The 23,344-nt window shown below is 36.3% G+C and overlaps 1 protein-coding gene across 1 annotated transcript; it reads right to left on the reverse strand.

Annotated features, from left to right (window-relative positions):
* Positions 1-3,866: 3,866 nt before the first annotated feature.
* LOC138323090 (nose resistant to fluoxetine protein 6-like) lies at positions 3,867-21,790 on the reverse strand. Its single transcript, XM_069267438.1, has 15 exons — positions 21,062-21,790; positions 16,851-16,999; positions 14,591-14,690; positions 14,049-14,145; positions 13,747-13,925; positions 13,483-13,647; positions 13,116-13,209; positions 12,380-12,472; positions 11,526-11,688; positions 11,287-11,366; positions 10,948-11,073; positions 9,434-9,560; positions 8,897-9,083; positions 8,555-8,697; positions 3,867-8,202 (listed from the first exon to the last, which is right to left on the reverse strand). The coding sequence occupies exons 1-15, from the start codon at positions 21,597-21,599 to the stop codon at positions 8,083-8,085; spliced, it is 2,361 nt and encodes a 786-aa protein (XP_069123539.1). The 5' UTR covers positions 21,600-21,790; the 3' UTR covers positions 3,867-8,082.
* Positions 21,791-23,344: the final 1,554 nt, after the last annotated feature.

The following is a 23,344-nucleotide window of genomic DNA, read 5'->3' on the forward strand; positions in this document are numbered from 1 at the left end:
GACAGAATTTACATTGGTCACATCCTCTCCTTGACAACCCATCTGCGTTACCATGTATACGCCCTGGTCTATGCTGAATAGTATAATCATATGTGTCCAATAATTCCAACCATCTGGCTAGTTGTCCTTCAGTATTCTTGAAACGCTTAATCCAATTTAAGGCTCCATGGTCAGTTCTTATGAGAAACTTTGCCCCATATAAGTAGTGATGAAAGTGTTTCACAGTTTCAACAATTGCCAACAACTCTCTCCGAGTTACACAGTACTGTCTTTCTGCCTTTGTCAATGTTCTACTAAAGTAACAGATCGGGTGTTCGCCATCTTCATATTGCTGTGATAGGACACTTCCCACTCCGAAGTTACTAGCATCTGTGTCTATAACAAACGGTTTTCTTTACATCTGGATACTTGAGTACAGGGGAGGTAATCAGAGCCGTTTTCAAAGTCATAAATGCTGTCTGACATTCCTCGGTCCAATGGAATTTCTCTTCTTTCTCTGTGAGCTTGTGCAAAGGCTTGGCTATATTTGCAAAGCCTTTAATAAATTTCCTATAGTATGAGACTGTTCCTAGGAAGCTACGTATCTCTCTCACACATTTAGGTTGCGGCCAATTTGAAACTGCATCCGACTTGGATGGGTCTGGTGCTATGCCTTGCTCATTTACTATATGGCCCAGGAATTTTACCTCTCTTTGTAGAAGCCTGCATTTTTTTGGTGATATTTTAAGACCTTCTCCCCCTATCTTTCCCAGTATAACATCTAACCTTTCCAAGTGTTGTTCAAATGTATCGGCAAAAACAATCACATCATCAATGTAAATCAGAGCTGAATTGCCCCTCTCATGAGTCTCTCAAAGGTTGCAGCAGCATTACAGAGTCCAAAAGGCATAGAGTTGAATTCAAACAATCCACTGGTGGTTGAGAAAGCTGTTTTCTCTCTGTCTTTTGGATCCATTTCTACTTGCCAGTAGCCGCTTTGAAGGTCGATGACTGAAAACCATTTGGATCCCCTTAAGGTATCCAGTGAGTCATCTATTCGGGGTAATGGATACGAGTCTTTTACGGTTATTTCATTGAGCTTACGGTAATCTACACAAAAACGCCAAGAGTTGTCTCCCTTTCTCACTAGCACAATGCCACTAGCCCATTGTGATTTTGAGGGTTTGATCACTCCAGTCTTCAACATCCTTTTGATTTCTGCTTCTGCATCTTCTCTTTTAGCCAATGGTATTCTCCTAGGTGGTTGTTTGATTGGATGTGCATGTCCAGTATCGATCTTGTGTTGGACAATTCCTGTTTTCCCCAAATCGTCCTTGTTTTTAGCGAAGACCTTACTATGTTTTTCTGTAGTATTGCCCTTACTTGCTCTCTCTGTTCATCTTTGATATGATCTCCACATGATTCCAATACTTGTTCCATGTGAGGGGGTAGAGTTCCTTCTGCAGTATCCATATGCCTAAGTTTTGTATCTCTGTCAGACACGCTGTTGTCTGGAATGGATGTCACTTGATCAGGTCTTATGGTTTCACACTCGGCCGTAACTGTTCGTTTAAATAATGTCTGGAGTTTATCGGACAGGTTAACTACTCTTACTGGTATCAACTCCTCTCGCGTATCAAATATACACCTTCCGACCAAGATCCCTTTATCATTTAATGACTTACTTCCCCTTTCCACCATAGCATTTGGCTCTACAGGACTATCACCAATGACCTCTGCCGATACAATGACCTCAGCAGCTGGGGGTATAACGGTATCTTGAACCATTCTTATACGAAATACCGTTTTAGACCTCTGGCTCTCTAAATGACATGGTATCTGTTTACCATTCAAACTAATTGTTCCTTTCCCTATGTTTATTTCCCCGTTATAGGTCTTTAGGAAGTCATATCCTAGTACTATAGGTACTTCTATATCCGCCACAATCATTTTACATGTGTAAAGATTTCCTGTAATTCTAAGAGGAAATGTAGCTATTCCTTTGGGTGTAACTAATTCTCCATCTGCCACTCTAAGCTTTCCACATCCAGACTCCAATGTTGGTCTCACTCCAGCAGGTAAACTTTGGTACACCTTACTGTGCATTACTGATATGGTTGCTCCTGTATCAATTAAGCAATCTACCTCTTTTTGATATACGTTGGTCCATATGAAAAGTCCATCTTGTTTGGTTCCCTTATTTGAAATCTCAAAAACATGTTGGGGTCTCTCTTCATTACTAAGTAATGTTTCGGCTGAGGCTGTAACGTAAAACAGCGTGGCAAATTTTCATTTGGAGAGATTTGTGTGTCATTATCTTTTGTACAAAATATCGTGACACATTTACTTTACTAGAGATTTTTCGTGCCATGTTGTTTACTGTACAAATTATCAGTGCACATTCACTTTACCATATATTTGTGTCAGGCTGCTATCGGCGGCTATCATATTTTTTATGCCTTCAATTTTTATTTACTTCTTGACAAAGTTATTTGACATTGCAAAATTAAGTTGTCGGTATTCCAATGAAAATTTTTAAAGCTATTTTAAATTCTTTTCTTTAAAAGAGATATCATGCATATGTTTGTTTGGCATGTATCGAGAGTGAATTGTGTAGTACAGACGCAGGTGACAAGGCCTAGTGACAAGTGCACTAGGTAAATAAAAGGTGATTTCCCTATGTGATTTCATCTACTATATTAATTTAGCTTGAGCACGATCGGTGATGTCTTAATATTCTTGGTCGAGAGCCAACATAATTTCCCCCCTTATCCCATAAACATTATTACATAATAATCATATCAAGTTTTCTTTTATCTTTTCCAAAGTCAGTGATTATGTATTTTTGAGGCGACCTTAAGGTACATTAAAGATGCTTCACTGCCGACAGAGCATAAACATGAATTATCATTGAAACAACACTTAATATTTAAAGATGCTCCACCGCTGACAAATGGTATTTTTTCACTATCAAAAACAGGAGCAGACGATTCCAGTAGCGTAAAATTTCAGACACATGCTTGATTTTAGAAAAAAAAATGTGTTATAACACTTGTCGAAGGTCACAATGATTATTTATTACCCGTCAGCTTAGTGCCAATGACTCGTCTCATTTTTTGTTTGAAAGAAGGCAAAGTTACATAAAAATCAGTAGCGTGAGAGCCCGTATGTTTAAACTCCATTTAACATAACAAAGGATCAAATATCAAGACTGGTATGTGTTAAGGACATTTCAAGGTGTGTTCTCTCAACTATGTATAAAGGGAAGCATTACATAATACAGAGGCAGTCTTCGTATACATGTTTTTTGACAGTACACAGCCTCATTCAATGCAATAGTCTCAAATGATTATTTCAATTATTTCAAAATATGCTTCGAATAAAATCCAAATCGATGCATATGTAAATATATCGACCCCATTTCTCTTTTAAATCGAAGATAAACATGCGCATAAGCAGAACATTCAATTTAGTATTTTAAGTATATATGATAATGTGTCAAATTTTTAATAAATAAGTGTATATACGTGAATCTGCTGCTGTCGGACATCTCCACTAACTAAATGAGCGGGAAGGGTTTCAACCAAAACCACAAATAAACCGTAACTGTACTTTGTTAACTGTTACTTCAAAGGAACATGGTGATCAGCGGAACGATAGGAAGTAAGGCAGTGCGTTTCCGCCGTGGTGCATTTACTATTGTATTCAATATAAGCATTTTTCAAAAACGATATGTATTCATACTTTGTAGAGTGTACCAAACATTTCATATGATGCTTGTACAAACATAGACTTCCATTCAAATGATATAATTCAGTAATATAATTTAGGATGGATTTTTTAACAAGTGTTTTTTATTAAAAACTTACAGATACATCACTTTGGACTACATGTATATAGACATCAATGGGTGAATATCTTAGGAAGATTACCAATTTCCTATCATTAAACTCACTAGTTCATCACTATTTTCCAACCTGCATTATTAATAAAAAATAACATACCTGTATCTGACTTTAAATTCTAATTTAATATATACGGTTGTGTATGAAGTTATTGTTAAAAAGGATAACATGACAGACATAATGTATAGATACATGAACATGGATATTTTATATTCATGGTTAAAGCAACTGAAAACGTGAGCTAAAAGTAGGGTGCATGTATGATATAACCAAAGGCCAAAGATACAAGAAACATGTACTCTTTGTATCTACAATTCAGACAAGACACAAAAAACATGCATTTAGACGCAACAGGTCTTTGGCTCTATAGATATACGGACGCATCGATATATGTGTAACACAGTATTTTGCATACATAGAGGTGTCTATATACAATGTACACATGTATATATTTTGTAGATAAAGCAGTGTATTTATGAAATGGACAAGACAAAACAGAAGTATGTGCGGTGCAGTGTTTCTACAAACTAAACAAGACACAACACCAAAATAGCATTTTTGTATAGGCCCGCTTTTAGTTGCCATGGTAACATTTTACTGATATACAATATGGTCAACACATTGGGGGTTCCTGTCCTATGCATTTCTTTGCCTGGCCCTGCAGGTAGGGCGTTAGAATTGTACCTGCTGCCCCTATTGCATGATCGTAAAAGGCGACTAAATTTAGGATCTTATCTTTTCTCTTCCTAACCGACTTTATCTTTCCTAATTCCTCCCTTGGCACCGCCTCACTTTTGGCCTTGAGTTGAGCGTTCGCCCCTGTGAGGAAGGCTCTGGGTTCTGTTCCCTGGCCGAGACACACCAAAGTCTATAAAAGTGGTAGTTTCTGCTCCTGCTTAGCGTTCAGCATACACGGAGTGGGACGACTGGTTCGCCCGTTGTCAGTATAATGTGACCGGGTGGGGTGTGTTGCTTGGTGTCTTCGGCGGCATGCTTCAGTGATATAGCACTATAAAAAGGGCAACAGTTCCACTATACAAGAAGACACAACACGAACATACCGCAGTCTCCCAGTACACTCACCTCGCACAACATACACGCAACACACCGCATACATGGGAGGCCGTCCTTACATGACCATAGCTGTTAATAGGACGTTAATAAATCAAACAAACAAACAAACAAACAATTTCCTTAGCTGTATAGCTATTTAGAAAGCACATTGTACACATGCATGATAAATCTAACCCTATGAAACATTGATAATCGTACATATATATGTACATGCTTTACTTTTCCTGTTACAGTTTGTACAGGTAAAATACATAATTTGTTTCCCTTTAAGTCAATTACTGTTAGAAACTTCTACTTTGTGAACTTTGATTCTGTAGATGGTATTAATACTTTTTTGTTGAAGTATAAGAAAAAGGGGACACTAGGTAAATTGATAATTTAGTTACCTTTGTAATCAACTCATTAATGCAGTATGCACATATATGAAGAGTACTGCATTGCAATTATAATGATATCCAATGGCATATGTAAACCTACTCATCTGAATATCTTGATTTCGGAACACATACGCAATCGGATAACACTATAATATGACGAAATAGGGAAGGTTTGGTATATAATATTATACATGTAATGTTGAATATTGGCATTCTAAAATCATCTAAAATAATTAAAAATGTGCATAGATATAAAATATTTGATAATGCTAACATTAATGAGTCAAAAAAAACGTTGCAAAATGATGAAAATATATTTCCTTATTTCATTTTACTGGAGGCCCTCACTAATGTTTTCTTATGCCCAAAATTGCATTTTTGTTTTGGCCCGCTTTCAGTTGCCATGGTAACATTTTAGTTCCAAAAACCAATAATTTGTCATCAACTTTCACCATGTTCTGTTCAAAAGTCAATTTGCAAGGTGAAAGGTTACCAAAATTATAATATTAAACATTTTGCTACAGCTAAAGCAAGACAAATACAGCGCTAAATCAAATCATTTAAAAAAAATCATCGGCTATAGATATTCTTGATAACCATGGTAATAACTAATCCTTAATTAAAAATGTGACATTCAATAGAACTTTCATCTCTTATCCAATGATATACATGATTATTAAGATGTTAAACGAGGTTCCATTTGCTTAAGAGTTATTCACTTTTAACATTTCCAGTTTCTATGGTAACGTCATTAACGCAAAAACTTTTTTTTTCATATAAAATCTAAAAATGGTGTGATCTGAAGCTTCTAACTATATTTATTGATTGTTTACCAAAATAGTTGGTGCAAGTAGGATTCTCTGTGAAATGAAACAGGATGAAGACAGTCAATTCACGGTAGATTGATAACTGGTGGTTATTGAAACTACTGGTCAGAGAGTGCTAGGTAGCTTGTTTCTTTCATTAATTTTCAATAGATAAATGTATATTCAGCTAATTGCCTAATTCATATCAAAAGCTATTACATTTCAGGCAAAACAGCCATCTTGATGCCAAACATTATTTGTGTTAACTTTTTTCATTATTAAACTTATAATTGAACAAAAATCAAACAAAACAGTTTATATCTTAACTTTAATGAGATGATACATATATTCCAGACCAATATTTTTTAGAGGTGATACCTTAAATAATATCATAATGTATAGCCTAGTTCAGTTAAATGTTTTTTATTGTCATATTCAAATCCAATACTAACGCATAACGTTATGAGCAGAAGAAAATGCATGTCCGAGTACTACCCATGTGATACTATTGAATCGGATGCCGTTGAAGGCACTGAGAGCTCGACCTCCTTGTTCTGTGTTGAGTAACTTCTTACCATTGGTCTACACAGAAAATGTCAATGCCAGTTTCGCCAATGTTCCTTAAAAATAATAAGTTTGAAGAAGGAAACTACATATCGATTGTTATTTCAGAAATGATAAATACAGTTGGAGTATTCCCAAATACAAGTAGCTTGTCCCGAAAAAGATAATAGCTGTTACGACCATGAACTCATTCTTACAAAATTGTTAGGTCATAAGAGACAAAGCATTACGACCGCCATTCATTGGTACATTGTCCACTTCTCCAAAACGAATTGACCTAACTTTCAGCAGAAATGATTGGTCAATATATTATTCTAACTCTCAGGAAATCTTCATATCTTCATATCCCTGGCCGAGACGCACCAAAGTGGTAGTTTCTGCTCCTGCTTAGCGCTCAGCATACCGGGAGTGAAACGACTGGTTTTGCCCGTTCGCAGTATAATGTGACCAGGTGGACTGCTTCGTGTCTTCGGTGGCATGCTTCAGTGATATAGTACTATAAAAAGGGCAACAGTTCCACCGTGAAAGACACAACACGAATATACCGCAGTCTACCAAAACACGCATCGGGCACTTAATACACGCTTTATACCACATAAAAGGTGTCATTGTCTCAGACATTTCAGATAAGATCGAGATAGCATTTAGAACCTTTTTCTGAATGCAATACATTTGTAACTTAGAGCTGTTCTATACATCGGAAACTAACGACTGCTTTTAGAGACAAACATGGTAGGACGAAAATCAGTGAACTTACATCGTACGGTACCCAGGGCAAGTTATCAGGTCTGAGCAGGTAAAGTTCAACTTTTGAAATTGAATAAATACTGTAAACCCCTTTATTACCGGAAAATACAAATTGTTACATAATTTTGCGAGAGCTCAAACGCGAATATTTCTTGAATATCGTCATAAAACGTACATACGATGCACCATTGTCAGGAGGAACCCTTGGGCGCGCTAATAAATATTCGCAAAAATGTTCTAATAAACGCAAACGCGAAATATTGTGTACGCGAATATGAAGTCGTTTTCAGTCATGGGCATTAACTAAAGTGCTTTTGAAGACATTGCCATAATCTTGTGACCTTAGGCATGTGCTGTTGACTTTGCTCCTTAATGTATTGGGAGGTCTGACCTATCTTGACTGCAGTCTCATTACATTGGTTTTAGTGGTATTTTCATTTACAAACTTTATCAATGAAATTATGAATTTGTCTTATTGTAAATTGTATATCTCACTTGAATACCGTCGTTCATCCAAACAAAGTAATATAAACAGTAAATTTTCGGACAAAACTTTTATTAAGGTGTACGTTTGCATTATTCCTCAGAAATAAGGTCAACTATGTATTTATTATGAGAAAAAGGTATATTTCACTTTTTCCCTCGTCTGAAGATAACCTTCTCTAGGGCCATCATTGGAGCCTCGAATGCCAGAGAAGCGACAATGGATACAAGAATAGACAACATTAAGGTTCCAAGGAAGATGAAAATCTGAAGAAAAAAATATAAATTTTTGTCAGTATAAAACGAATATGGAAAACCATGTTTTGGTTTTATATCGCTTCGTCATTTATCATAAATGATACAAGATGTGGGATTACAGGTTTTTCCGAACTTCTTTTGCACAAGTATCAATACAAATCTATGTGTAACTTGGCATTTGCTTAAAACGTCAACTAATTTTGTCAACATCTAGTAACTCAAGAACATTTTCAAATCTTTTCAGTTTCAACTTAAATGTATGTTGACGATTCATTTCTAATGTTGTAATCCGCTTGATATTGAAACATTGTGTACTTTTGCGTATCGGTTCTTTTGATACAGCTGTTCATGCGTTACTTACGAATCTCAAAGTTGTGGCATAAATCGGCAGTCTCAGGGTCAGTAGGTAGTACTGGAGAACGAGAATGTGGGTAAGATAGATACAATAGCTCAGTCTACCAAGGGGCACGAACAGCTTCCACGACAGAAAGTCGTTTACGACACCTTAGAAACCAAAAATGTTATAGATTAATACAGATTCCTTGCATGACTACGACGATTTTCCTTCAAAAATCTAATATTCATATAAAAACCTTAGTTATAAGTCGAATACAGTTATAAAAGATGTTACATATGCTAATCGATACATTCCTAAATATAAATACTTGGATTCATATCTTTATAGGTTTTATAATCACTTTACCTCCATTACCGGTGACACAAGCGAAGATAACCCAGCAGACACACATTCCCCACACAGAGCGGTGTACGGCGTTATACAGGGCGTTAACACCGTTACTCCACGAATGTCCATTAGCGGGGCCATTGATACCATACACCACCAGACAGGCTGCCACGGCAACAGCTAGCCATATCAATAGGTTGATTCCCTAATGGGATCACAAAATTCCGAATTACATTAAAAACAATAGAATTATGATTTGTTCATGACATATAAATGATGGTTCGCCAGCTGCCATCAAACCGCCTTAGTACCGCATTGTGTTTGATCTGACGTAAGTTCCGGTGAGCACGAAGGGTGGCTAGATACCGTCTGACGATTAGTCAATTCATAAATCAATTTTTCATCAAAGCCTAATAATGGTGCTATCTAGTACAAAGTAATTGCACGGAAATAAAATTTTGAAGATTTACTGCCTTATATCTATCTATTTTAACTTAAACGAACAGATGTAACAATAAAATATATAAAAGATTAAGGTATATTGATTATACCTACTCGTCGTATTTTGTATTGGCCTTTGGTCCGGTAGAGGATGTACCCGGTTACTATGCCGACGATGTAAGGTCCCATACGGCACCAAGGAACCATGTAGTAGTCGTACAGGTAAGTATCCATATCTGCCCTAAAGAATAGTCAAGAACATTTTTTTTGTTTAGTTGAAGAACAGTTATTATCCTATCTATAGCCCATTTTTTTGTTATACTTTGTTGAATCACATTCATAATCCTACCTGTAGCCCAAAACTTTTTGTTTTTATTTTGTTGAATAGCATTCATTATCCTATTTATAGCCCAAAACCTTGTTTTTGATATTGTTGAATAACATTCATTAACGTATCTATAGCTCAAAAATGTTTTTATTTTGTTGAATAACATCCATTATCCTATCTATAACCCAAATATTTTTTTTGTTGTTAAATAACATTTATTATCCTATATATAGCCCTAAACCTTTTATTTTATTTTGTTAAATAACATTTATTATCCTATCTATAGCCAAAACTTTTTTTTATTTCGTTGAATAACATTCATTATCCTATCTATAGCCCAAAACTTTTTTTTATTTCGTTGAATAACATTCATTATCCTATCTATAGCCCAAAACTTCTCTTTTTGTTTTGTTGAATAACATTTATTATCCTATCTATAGCCCTAAACCTTTTATTTTATTTTGTTGAATAACATTCATTATCCTATCTACAGCCCAAAACTTTTTTTTTTCGTTGAATAACATTCATTATCCTATCTATAGCCCAAAACTTCTCTTTTTGTTTTGTTGAATAACATTTATTATCCTATCTATAGCCCTAAACCTTTTATTTTATTTTGTTGAATAACATTCATTATCCTATCTATAGCCAAAACTTTTTTTATTTCGTTGAATAACATTCATTATCCTATCTATAGCCCAAAACTTCTCTTTTTTTGTTGAATATCATTTATTATCCTATCTATAGCTCTAAACGTTTTATTTTATTTTGTTGAATAACATTCATTATCCTTTCTATAGCTCAAAAATGTTTTTTATTTTGTTGAATAACATTAATTATCCTATCTATAGCCCTAAACGTTTTTTTTATTTTGTTGAATTACATTTATTATAATATCTATAGCCCTAAACGTTTTTTTTATTTTGTTGAATTACATTTATTATAATATCTATAGCCCTAAACGTTTTATCTTATTTTGTTGAATAACATTCATTATCCTATCTATAGCCCAAAACTTTTTTTATAATTTTGTTGAATAACATTCATTATCCTAGTTCTTTAAAATGTAGAAAACTAAGTGTGTTCTTTCTTAACATTTTTACATATGAAGGTGGTTTTTTTTTCTTAATACAATGCCGATCAATAGCATAAATCATGCCAACAGACATATCTTAATGACATCTTGTGAAAAGAGAGGAAACAGGATTGATCTTACAATGTTTAAATGCTTAATTAACACTTTTATTGTTTCTCACTTAAATTATTGATTTCCTATTATAATCTCAATTGGTATACTTACATCATATTTGTTGCGTCAGTACTCATGACAACAACGTTCAACTCGTAATGGTTCGATACGATCCATGTTGCTATGAAAATCCCTAGCAAGGCCAGAAAGTTGACAAAAAGTCCAATTTTCTTGAAGCTGAGTTTTGAAGAAAAAATGTCATGTTTTGTTAAAGTTTTTACTAGGTCTGACGTATAACTTAAGGGTATACTTTGATATAATTTGGTAGTTTTACAAAATGATAACGATATTAAATTCAACAAAATCTAAATATACAAATATCGTTTTCGCATGTATGCTAATTTTCGTTTATTATTCATTCTTTATTGTATGAATCTATAGTACACTTACAAGAAAAGGGGCACCAGGAGAAGTGGGCTCACTACGTAAAACTGCATGTCATTGGCCAGATACCAGGCCCAACCGAAACACTGTAAACGAGTTCAAAGAAAAATACATTAAATGTCTTTGATTGGTATATTTTTTGAGATGTTGGTCATCAATTACGAGTGATAATTCGACAGGTGTCGCTACATAAACAGTTTGTAAGTAATATTGACATTTTATTCCTATATCCTATGCCTACTCACCATTTGCCTTCCTTTGTAGATATTGTTGATATAGAGAAGGTTCGTCCACCAGTTTTCTTTACAGAAAGGTTCAATTCCGTCCTTGGCCCATGACGGCCCATCGCCCAGGTAACGGAACAGGGACATATCCAAAAATAGCACCAACATGTACACTGGTGTAAGCCTAGTTAACACAGAAAAAAACCAGGGATATCATTCAGTCCATTGTAGTCGGATTTAAACGACTTATATATAAACTCAGAAATTAACATCATAACATGGAAGTCATCGTTACAAATGGTTTCTACTTATGTTTTAGCATTAAGACCACTACTTGCTCATTCACAAAACGCAACACACTGCACCTAAGAAACCAAACGCCTTGATCTGATATAATATTTGGTTTCACATTTAACTGGGTCTTTTTAAACGATCTGTTTTTGAAGTAGTTTTGAAGACCGCTTTATAATATTTACATTTTCCCTGCAACCCCACTTTGTAACTGAGCCAAATGCAGTTGACGGTGTTCAGTGCATGAACTGTTTTCCCCTTAATTTGTCGCCATTATTACTGTGATGTGAAAAAACAGATATCCGATATTTGTCAATAAGCCTCGCCCCTTACGATACTGTCGCTACGCGCCTCAAGCATGATAGAAGTTACCGACCACTCCGAAAGTATATGATTTTTTTTCTTAAAATTAAAATTATTTACAATTGAGTGATGACTGTTCGTTCCTTGACGATAATGAATTGTTTATTCATTGCTGATGCATGGTTCCACAAGATTTTATAATAAAATTGTTATCATATGGTAGAATATTACTAAGGTCCCTATGTTTAGTTCATCTAGATGAGCTTAATTTTGATGTAAACCTCCAGAAACGGTGGAAGTAGAACATGAACCAGTTGATTCGTCCCTTCTCCCTCTTCATCTCCTTCATAAACAGGTAAGCTACCAGTAGGCCACTGTTGACAATAATATAAAGACATTATAAAGAGTAGGAATTCAATATTACAAAACTTACTAATAGCTTATATATTTCGGCAAATATGATATGATTGCTATTTCAAAACCAATCAAATTCCGCCTTAGCTTTTCACATCAGTGACAAATACATGAAATGTTATAACGTATAGAATTCGTATATGTTCCACAGCGTCGGGTGTTTAATTAAATTATTGCCTTTCCACAAGTTTTAGTCATCTGCCCTACTTGAAATGATTTTGTGGTAACTTATTCATTTTTATCCTGGTCATTTGCTGAAGATTTGTTTAACGAAGTTGAACAATTTTAACTTCATTTTAAAATTTGCCAGTTACATGTTTACAGACATAGCAAGTAAATATTATCAATATATAATTATAAAATGAATTTGAAAATAGATATGAAAGAAATATGAAAACACAAGTCAGGACATAAACAACACCCATCCCGTATACATTCTGTCGCTTAAAGCTGTGGCCATATCCATGGAATATCAATTACACCAACCAAATCAATGTAGTGATGACATACATATCCATATAGACTACAAATAATCCTAACAAGATTATACAAAACTTTCACATGTAAAGAAATTTGCATGTATGATTTCTACGTTGTACCTACCTCAGAGTAAAGAACGAATCCACAGACAGGAGACCGTTGACCATAGCCATTGATGTCCAGTTACTCACGAATTCTGACACAAAGGTCGGATTTTCTGCAGAAACGAAATAAGCGTATATATAGGAGAAAGTAATTGATTTTATTCACCATTTTGAATGCAATATAGATATATCGCAAACATCATTCTAGAAACCACCCGAGAAAACGGCCAGGTTGTCATTGTTTGTGTATCTTTATTACTGATTTACCTCTATATCACAAGCAGTTACCATTTTTTTGGTGATAAAATGGTTATCTATTAATGCTTTGTGCGATGTTGTAATTAGTCTTCGAAGTCAATAGTCAAGTGCCGTAATCGATGACTTACGCATAGAATTGAGACCAAAAGAAAATGAATGTCCTAGGACCACCCAGGAGATGCTGAGGAATCGGATACCGTTGATGGCGCCTAGAGCTCCACCCCCTTTTGTGCTGAGCAGCTTCTTACCATTGGTGTACACAGAAAACGTCATGGCAAGTTTCGCCATTATTCCTATAAAATATGATAATAAAAGTGATAGTTTGTACAATCCTGACTTTGCCTATATGTATTCCTGTGTTTATTATTCAAATAAGAAAAAACACATCATACCTGGTTGTGTTGTTGCTTTTGGTTTCTCCGCCACATCTCCATTAACTTGGTATTTACTCTCCGGAGAAGTTCCATTCTCATGCGGGACTGTCTTGGTAGATTTTCTCTGGTGGTGATTGTACAAAACATCGAACAGAGTCGATAGGAGCATCAGGACGCCAAACACACCACATACTGTACTAAAATGTAATTTATGCACGGTGATATAATTACATGGTTATTGATGTACGGAAAATGTCACAAATATGGTATTCAACACAATTTTCCTTTATTATTACTTGATATTCAACTGAAAGACTTACAATCCTCCTATGGCCAAGTCGTCGTACTCAGCACGCTCTGAACATGCAGTTGCGGAAGTTTGTAGTTTGTTTTCACCAAGGGGAAGTAAACCCAAAGCTTCAACGTAACAAAATACAGAAGTTAGAGAGTACTAAATAGACTGAATAATATCGACAGGAAATATTTTATTGTATAGTTTATTTTATTAGATATAGGACAGTGTATTCGTCTTTGTATACTAGAGGTATCTGCCTTTCCGGGGATGTTCTGAAATGTGACGTAATGTGTTTGCGAGTATAGCGGCATAGTTTTCTGTCTGTTTCGCTCTTACAAATAATTATGATATAATCCATACCTTCCCACATGAGAGGTTACCCTTGAAATGTGCGAAAACTGAATATTCATTATAGAAATGCATTATACACTGAGTGTAGCGCATATGAAGAAGAATTAAAGTACAATTGAATTGGTTTGTTTTATCAAGTTTAACGTCCCATTGACAGCCAGGGGCAAATTTCAAAAGGAGTAGGGGCATTAAGGGCCATTTTCTGAAAATTCTTACTTGTGTTTAACACGGTGTTGATTTCCTGAGCAGTACAACTGTCCGGCATACACACGCCCATATTTAAGTTTACTGCCTGTGCCATAGGAATCAGGTCTCCCTATGAGCATGAAACATAAGTTATTTAACGTTACTTTTATCGAGATTTAAAATTATATTATTATACATATCAAAAGGTTATCATCTTTGAAGTAGACAAAACATTTGATCTGACAACAAGTAGCAAGAGGCCAAGAGGGCCTGTATCGCTCACCTGGTTTGTAATGCCAAGTAATGTTCTGAATACAAGTTCATTGTTTCTTTTCTGAAAGAATTTGAATATTTACCTCTAATTCCCCTATTGGGCCCCACTCTTTCTGCTCCATGGGGTCAAAGCCAAAATTTATACGAATTCTGTTAACCTCAAGGATGTTTGTGGCCAAATTTGGTTACAATCAATGCAGAACTCTAGGACAGGTAGTGATTTAGAGGATTTACCTCTATTTCCCCTATTGGACCCGCCCCTTCTACATTTGTACCCCCAGGGGGGCAGAGCCAAACTTTATACAAGTTCTGTTCCCCTTCCCCCAAGGATGTTTCTGGCCAAATTTGGTTGCAATCCATGCAGAACTCTAGGACAAGTAGCGATTTATAGGATTTACCTCTATTACCCCTATTGGGCCCCGCCCCTCCTGCCCCAGGGGGGTCAGGGTCACCATTTATGCAAAATCTGATCCCCTTCCCCTAAGGAAGTTTCTGGCCAAATTTGGTTGCAATCCATGCAGAACTCTAGGACAAGTAGCGATTTATAGGATTAACCTCTATTACCCCTATTGGGCCCCGCCCCTCCTGCCCCAGGGGGTCAAGGTCACCATTTATGCAAAATCTGATCCCCTTCCCCTAAGGAAGTTTCTGGCCAAATTTGGTTGCAATCCATGCAGAACTCTAGGACAAGTAGCGATTTATAGGATTAACCTCTATTACCCCTATTGGGCCCCGCCCCTCCTGCCCCAGGGGGGTCAGGGTCACCATTTATGCAAAATCTGATCCCCTTCCCCTAAGGAAGTTTCTGGCCAAATTTGGTTGCAATCCATGCAGAACTCTAGGACAAGTAGCGATTTATAGGATTTACCTCTATTACCCCTATTGGGCCCCGCCCCTCCTGCCCCAGGGGGGTCAGGGTCACCATTTATGCAAAATCTGATCCCCTTCCCCTAAGGAAGTTTCTGGCCAAATTTGGTTGCAATCCATGCAGAACTCTAGGACAAGTAGTGATTTATAGGATTAACCTCTATTACCCCTATTGGGCCCTGTCCCTCCTGCCCCAGGGGGGTCAGGGTCACCATTTATGCAAAATCTGATCCCCTTCCCCTAAGGAAGTTTCTGGCCAAATTTGGTTGCAATCCATGCAGAACTCTAGGACAAGTAGTAATTTATAGGATTTACCTCTATTACCCCTATTGGGCCCCGCCCCTCCTGCCCCAGGGGGTCAGGGTAACCATTTATGCAAAATCTTATCCCCTTCCCCTAAGGAAGTTTCTGACAAAATTTTTGTTAAAATCCATGCAGTACTTTTTGACAAGTAGCGATTTAGCGCGCTTCAGTCCAGTTGGCATTCATATTGGCTATGGATGTTAACTGGTCAATATGAATGGTACCTGATAGACGTTCAATGCTTAAATATTTACCTTTTCACTGCAGTCAAACTATTTAAGCTTACCAAGTGCAGCTGGCAATCATAAAGAATATGAACTTCAATAGCTTATTATGACGTTATTATAATTGTGACGTCACAATTGTCGTGCAAGCGATAATAGAAAACGGTTGTTCAAATGGTTGTTCCATATTTCGATAACGGACAGTTAATTCATTATATAACAAAATTCATTGGTATTTCAACATGAAATAATAACCAAATATAAATATATGCATTGAAGGTCTTTCAGTTGTCGCCAGCGTTTCGTGTTGGATTTGCCTTTGTCCAGTTGGCATTCATATTGGCTATGAATGAAAACTGAAAGAGTTTTAATATTCATATTATGATGTGTATTTTTTTATAGTGAAACTCTTTATGTCAATTAAACAAATGGTATGTGAATTTTCATGTTCCTGCTATATTGCACCGTTATTTGTTCATGGTGTATTGTGGAAATTGACCCAGGTATACAAATCAATCTTTCATGGTATCGTGTGATAAAGGATAGGTTAATCTATGTTAGTTGTGTTTAGTTTTGTCAATGTTTCTCTTCGAATACTTTTGGATCTAGGCCATGCATCATACCAACACTGGTGCGAAGGGGATAGTAGCTGTACAGTATCTTCCATCAAACTTCCCAGCAGCATTCACACTCAGACACTCGTCATATGAGCCTGGCCAGAACAGGTTCCCGTCCATCAATCCAGACGACAGCTTCGCTGTAGCATCTATCACTGTAACAGGAAATAATGTTATATTAAGAAGCAGCTGATATATTATTAAGCGAAGTTGGGGAAAATGTATGTTGCTAAAGTTGTAACTGTCACAACGTATAAAGTATATATCAAGTCAATAAGAAAACTAGAGGCCCATGGGCCTTAACGGTCATCTGACTATTGGCACAATACAACATAGTCATTAAAAGATTTTAGCCATTTTGACCTCTGTGATATTGAATGAAGATCAAGGTCATTTTTTTAAAAACAAATATGGTAGCCCTTCATCCCAGCATGTCACAGGCCCAATATCAGGTCTCTAAGCCTCTTAGTTATTCACAAAAAGTTGTTTAAAGGATTTTAGCCTATTTGACCCCTATGACCTTAAATGAAGGTCAAGGTCATTCATTTGAAGAAACTTGGTAGCCCTCATCCCAGCATGCTGCAGGCTTAATATGAGTATCCTTGGCATTTTGATTCTTGAGAAAAAGTCATTTAAAGATTTTAGCCTATTTGACCCTTCTGACCTTAAATGAAGGTCAAGGTCATTTATTTGAACAAACTTCATAGTCATTTATCCTAACATGTCAGGGGCCAAATATCAGGTATCTAGGCCTCTTAGTTATTCACAAGAAGTTGTTTAAATGATTTAAGCCTATTTGACCCCTGTGACCTTGAATGAAGATCAAGATCATTCATTTGAACACACTTGGTAGCCATTCATCCAGCATGCTATATGTCTAATATCAGTACCCTTGGCCTTCTGGTTCTTGAGAAGAAGTCGTTTGAAGATTTTAGTCTATTTAACCCCTGTGACCTTGAATGAAGATCAAGGTCATTCATTTGAACAAACTTGGTAGCCCTTCATCCCAGCATGCTACAGGCTCAATATCATTACCCTGGGCCTTCTGGTTCTTGAGAAGAAGTCGTTGAAATATTTTAGCCTATTTGACCCCTGTGACCTTGAATGAAGATCATGGTCATTCATTTGAACAAACGTCATAGCCCTTCATCCCAACATGCCAGGGGCCCAATATCAGGTATCTAGGCCGCTTAGTTATTCACAAGAAGTTGTTTAAATGATTTTAGCCTATTTAACCCCTGTGACCTTGAATGAAGATCAAGGTCATTCATTTGAACAAACTTTGTAGCCCTTCATACCAGCATGCTATATGTCTAATATCAGTACCCTGGGCCTTCTGGTTCTTGAGAAGAAGTCGTTTGAAGATTTTAGTCAATTTAACCCCTGTGACCTTGAATGAAGATCAAGGTCATTCATTTGAACAAACTTGATAGCCCTTCATCCCAGCATGCTACAGGCCCAATATCAGTACCCTGGGCCTTCTGGTTCTTGAGAAGAAGTCGTTTAAAGATTTTAGCCTATTTGACCCCTGTGACCTTGAATGAAGATCAAGGTCATTCATTTGAACAAACTTCATAGCCCTTCATCCCAACATGTCAGGGGCCAAATATCAGGTATCTAGGCCTCTTAGTTATTCACAAGAAGTTGTTTAAATGATTTTAGCCTATTTGACCTCTGTGACCTTGAATGAAGATCAAGGTCATTCATTTGAACAAACTTGGTAGCCCTTCATCCCAGCATGCTACAGGCCTAATATCAGTACCCTGGGCCTTCTGGTTCTTGAGAAGAAGTCGTTTAAAGATTTTAGCCTATTTAACCCCTGTGACCTTGAATGAAGATCAAGGTCATTCATTTGAACAAACTTGGTAGCCCTTCATCCCAGCATGCTACAGGCCCAATATCAGTACCCTGGGCCTTCTGGTTCTTGAGAAGAAGTCGTTGAAAGATTTTAGCCTATTTGACCCCTGTGACCTTGAATGAAGATCATGGTCATTCATTTGAACAAACGTCATAGCCCTTCATCCCAACATGCCAGGAGCCCAATATCAGGTATCTAGGCCTCTTAGTTATTCACAAGAAGTTGCTTAAATGATTTTAGCCTATTTGACCCCTGTGACCTTGAATGAAGATCAAGGTCATTCATTTGAACAAACTTGGTAGCCCTTCATACCAGCATGCTATATGCCTAATATCAGTACCCTGGGCCTTCTGGTTCTTGAGAAGAAGTCGTTTGAAGATTTTAGTCAATTTAACCCCTGTGACCTTGAATGAAGATCAAGGTCATTCATTTGAACAAACTTGATAGCCCTTCATCCCAGCATGCTACAGGCCCAATATCAGTACCCTGGGCCTTCTGGTTCTTGAGAAGAAGTCGTTGAAAGATTTTAGCCTATTTGACCCCTGTGACCTTGAATGAAGATCAAGGTCATTCATTTGAACATAATTGGTAGCCCTTCATACCAGCATGCTATATGCCTAATATCAGTACCCTGGGCCTTCTGGTTCTTGAGAAGAAGTCGTTGAAAGATTTTAGCCTATCTGACTCCTGTGACCTTGAATGAACGTCAATGTCATTTATTTGAACAAACTTGGTAGCCCTTCATCCTAGCATGCTACAGGCCCAATATCAGTACCCTGGGCCTTCTGATTTTAGCCTATTTGACCCCTGTGACCTTGAATGAAGGTCAAGGCCATTTACTTGAACAAACTTGATAGCCCTTCATCCTAGCATGCTACAGGCCAAATATCAGTACCCTGGGCCTTTTGGTTATTGAGAAGAAGTCGTTTGAATGAAAAGTTTACGCGCACGGCGGACGGCGCACGGTGCACGACGACGGACGGTGCATGATGACAATAGGTCATCCTGACCCTTTGGGTCAGATGACCTAAAAACCCAAAAAGGTACAAAAGTCTTGTTTCCAAAATTTTTAAATGGAACATATTGATATAATATAAAGTATTTGGAATTGAGCATTTGTTGTCATATTTTTGACATACATTGCTGTGTAACATACATTTGGTGCTCTAACATAACATATGGTGCGTGTTATAAAAAGAAAAGCGGTAATAAATAAAGTATGAAAATAAAGCGTATACCTTTGTATAGTGAAAGATTTCATTTAAATTAATGGAACAGTCAAAGATTTCGCGGGAAATATTGTGTTCTTGAAACTTCCGGTATGTTGCCACGACGGACAACCCACTGAACAATAACAGTAGATGAAATAGCCCCATCGATAAAATGGGATACACATCAGTCCAACATTTCAATCCATTTCAAATATTTTCATAAGGTGATATTTCTATATTGATCTATTTTCAATATATGATATATTCCTCAGTTATAATTATGACATTATATCATAATGTATTTCCAATAAACAAGATGCTGTGAAGAAAGATGATCTAAATTCAGTAAAGAATGTCCAACTGCTTCGGCATAATAATTCTGTCAAGTATTTTATCATTTTATATTTCATGAAGGATATGGTTATTCTACCCGATGGTCACAAAATGTTTTCCGCCTAACCTAAACAAGTCGCTGTATATGGACATATACTAATATATGTGTAACATTCTAGATTGTCTGTAAACATCTACTCATTATATAAATACCATGCTTTACGTATAAAGCGTAATTGCTGGATCAGATTCATACATTATAAATAACTTGAAAATAAGGGACATACATGATGTCCTTCTGTGGCGGCGGACACTTGTATCACACCTTATCCACGTGATAAAGCTTTACATGAGGTGTCAGGTCGGGATAACCCTTGACCTCGAAATAAAAACAAATTATCATTTGCTTTTTCACATTTTGACGACTGTTTTGATATTATTAGCGTTGTTTATTTTCGCAAATTATTTTAGCAGCCAAAAAGAAGGGTTATTTAGACGACAGGCTACAATATGCAAAACCATGATTATGATATTTCGTGAGGTATTAGACTTAGCGACTTTGGGTGGATCCGCGAATTTAGCGAAATTAGAAAACCCGCGAATATTAGCAAGTATACAATATATTAGGTATGGTCGTCTTTAAATATAATTTTCCATAGCATAACTGTATTATTAAAACTTGTCCGGTTTCTTTAAAGTATTCGTTATTGATTGTTAAGTTGTTGTTGTTTTTATAAAATATTCATTTGTGTAAAGAACACGTATGGAGCCTTTCTTGCACAGAACAAAATATATAATGTTTTATATTTACTTACTCTTCATCGCCCATTGTTTCCGCGCCATGAGTCCAGAGACAATTGTCTGTAAGTGACCGTAACACTGAGGAGAAATGCCTTGTTCCAACCCATCGGTAAAATTCTGTAATTCGTTTGGGATGTTCGTAAGCTGTTCAGCATACTGAGAAAGGACTTGTAGGTTACTGGAGCTAGAGCCTAGTAACTGGAGGACTTTTTGTAGATTTTCTGGTGTCAGGATTGAAATAGGGAACGACACATTGTTAGATCTAATGAAGTCTCCGATCTGTTTCTGAATTAGGTTGGAAACCTGAGAGTTTTGGAGAAATGTCTGTATGTTTTCGAAAACATTCGTTGCAGCTGATGTGGTGATATTCCTCTCGACTGGAAGGTTAGTGGTTACGGTATCCGTTAACAATGGGACGCCTGTATTGTCCGGAACACTGTTGGTCGTTACAGATGGAGGAAACGTTCCATCACTTGTAGCAGGAATACTTATCACGTGGCCAACTGCATTCAGTATAAAGTACACAAATAACATTCGCAACTGTAAATCCATGTTGCTTTGTATGCTTGAATGCTATGTGAGAACTGTTTCAAGACATAAAATTTAAATGAGTTGATCGACCTTTGGTTAAGGAGATCAAAAGCGAGGAATAACCATGTAAATCTGAATACAAAATAATTTCTAACCTGGAGGTTGATAACACTTTACATGACATCTGTATTTTACCGAGTCTTCATTTTTGAACCCTTACTTTTCTGAACCCCTAACTTTTCTATGATAGCCTGGAGTTGACATGGGGATCAGTGTACGCCAAATAAACACACTATTCAATAGAAAACAATTTATTTTATTTGTTTTCATACAACATCCTACTTTCTAATTGGTACTTTATTTTTCTTCGTATTACTATGATGAAAAAAACTAGTATGGCACGAAAACCCGACGTTATCATGACGTCACAATAGAGATGTTGATGTTGCGTTTTGATTAAGATAAAAATAATCCATTGGAAAATTATTAGAATCGTACGTTTAAATGTATTTTTATTTTAAGTAGTCTTAAAAATTAATTATAAGCATTGAATTAACTTTTTTTTAACTTTATCGGATTATGAAATAAATCATTTTTGAAACATTTGTAAGAATCCGCTATGGTTCCATACAAAGATTGCCATAATACGATCAAATAAAGTTTTACATGTATGTGATTTTTGAGGTACATTTAGAACTGTATCAAATACATGTCTTTCCTGTGACAATTTTGGATTGTTGCATTTCCCTGCTCGACTGCCGTATTTTCTTGTGTGGCAATACATTGTGATGAAATACCCAACACTTTTCCGACTGTTGCCTAACGTTTCGTGGACAACGTAGGAATTGGATAAGGCCTTGCGTAAACAAGACATACTTTTTGTGGGACCGTTATATAGGGCACGTGTGTATCACATGACTGGAGGCACTGACCTCTACATAAAATAACTGTTATAGTTGGTACATATCGATGAACGGTTGATATTGGCCATCTTAAAATGTTATCGTACATCTACATACACATACAAAATACGTTACATTGTCAAAGGATATGATTTAAGTTTATTATTAATTTACCGCCAAATACTTACTAAAATATCATTGCTTGGGCTAAAAAAATTAGTACATACTTTTCGTTAGATCCGTATAATTAGTGTCCGTTAATCAAAATTGAAACAGTTTTTGTGGTCTCAAGCATTTAATTTGTTTATAGAACGAAAGGAAATATGCACATACTGGCGAGGGCGTTTGGGTTATTCCCCCTCGCCCAGACACAACAGTATATAAGGTTTTTTTTCTTGCTTAACGTTAAGCAGTAATGCAGAGAAATGACTGCTTTGCCCGTTTGACCTCGTGCAATATGTGGTTCGTTGTCTTTAGTAGTATGCTTAAGTAGATGGACAATTGCTCCTGATCACAAGAATACAATACGGTCTTCAGAACACACTAACAAAAATACCACATGCAACATGACAGGCCATGTTTGAAACACTCGAAAATCACGTCATCATTAATAATCTTTAATATGGCCCACAAACAATTTATAAACAATACAAAGCATACATACTGCTGGTACATATATTGATATTTATATTAATCTGCTGAAGGAATGATACACTAAACTTTGTGATATATGTGATGACACTGCACATTAATTATATGAAAAACCCAAAACATTTTATTACTGAATTACTGGCTTTTTTATATAGATGTTTGAAAATATGAGTGCACATTATTGTTGAATATGGAATAAAAATCATATGGAGG

The sequence above is a fragment of the Argopecten irradians genome, chromosome 5 (assembly GCF_041381155.1).
Source record: "Argopecten irradians isolate NY chromosome 5, Ai_NY, whole genome shotgun sequence".
In the NCBI taxonomy this organism is placed as follows: domain Eukaryota; kingdom Metazoa; phylum Mollusca; class Bivalvia; order Pectinida; family Pectinidae; genus Argopecten; species Argopecten irradians.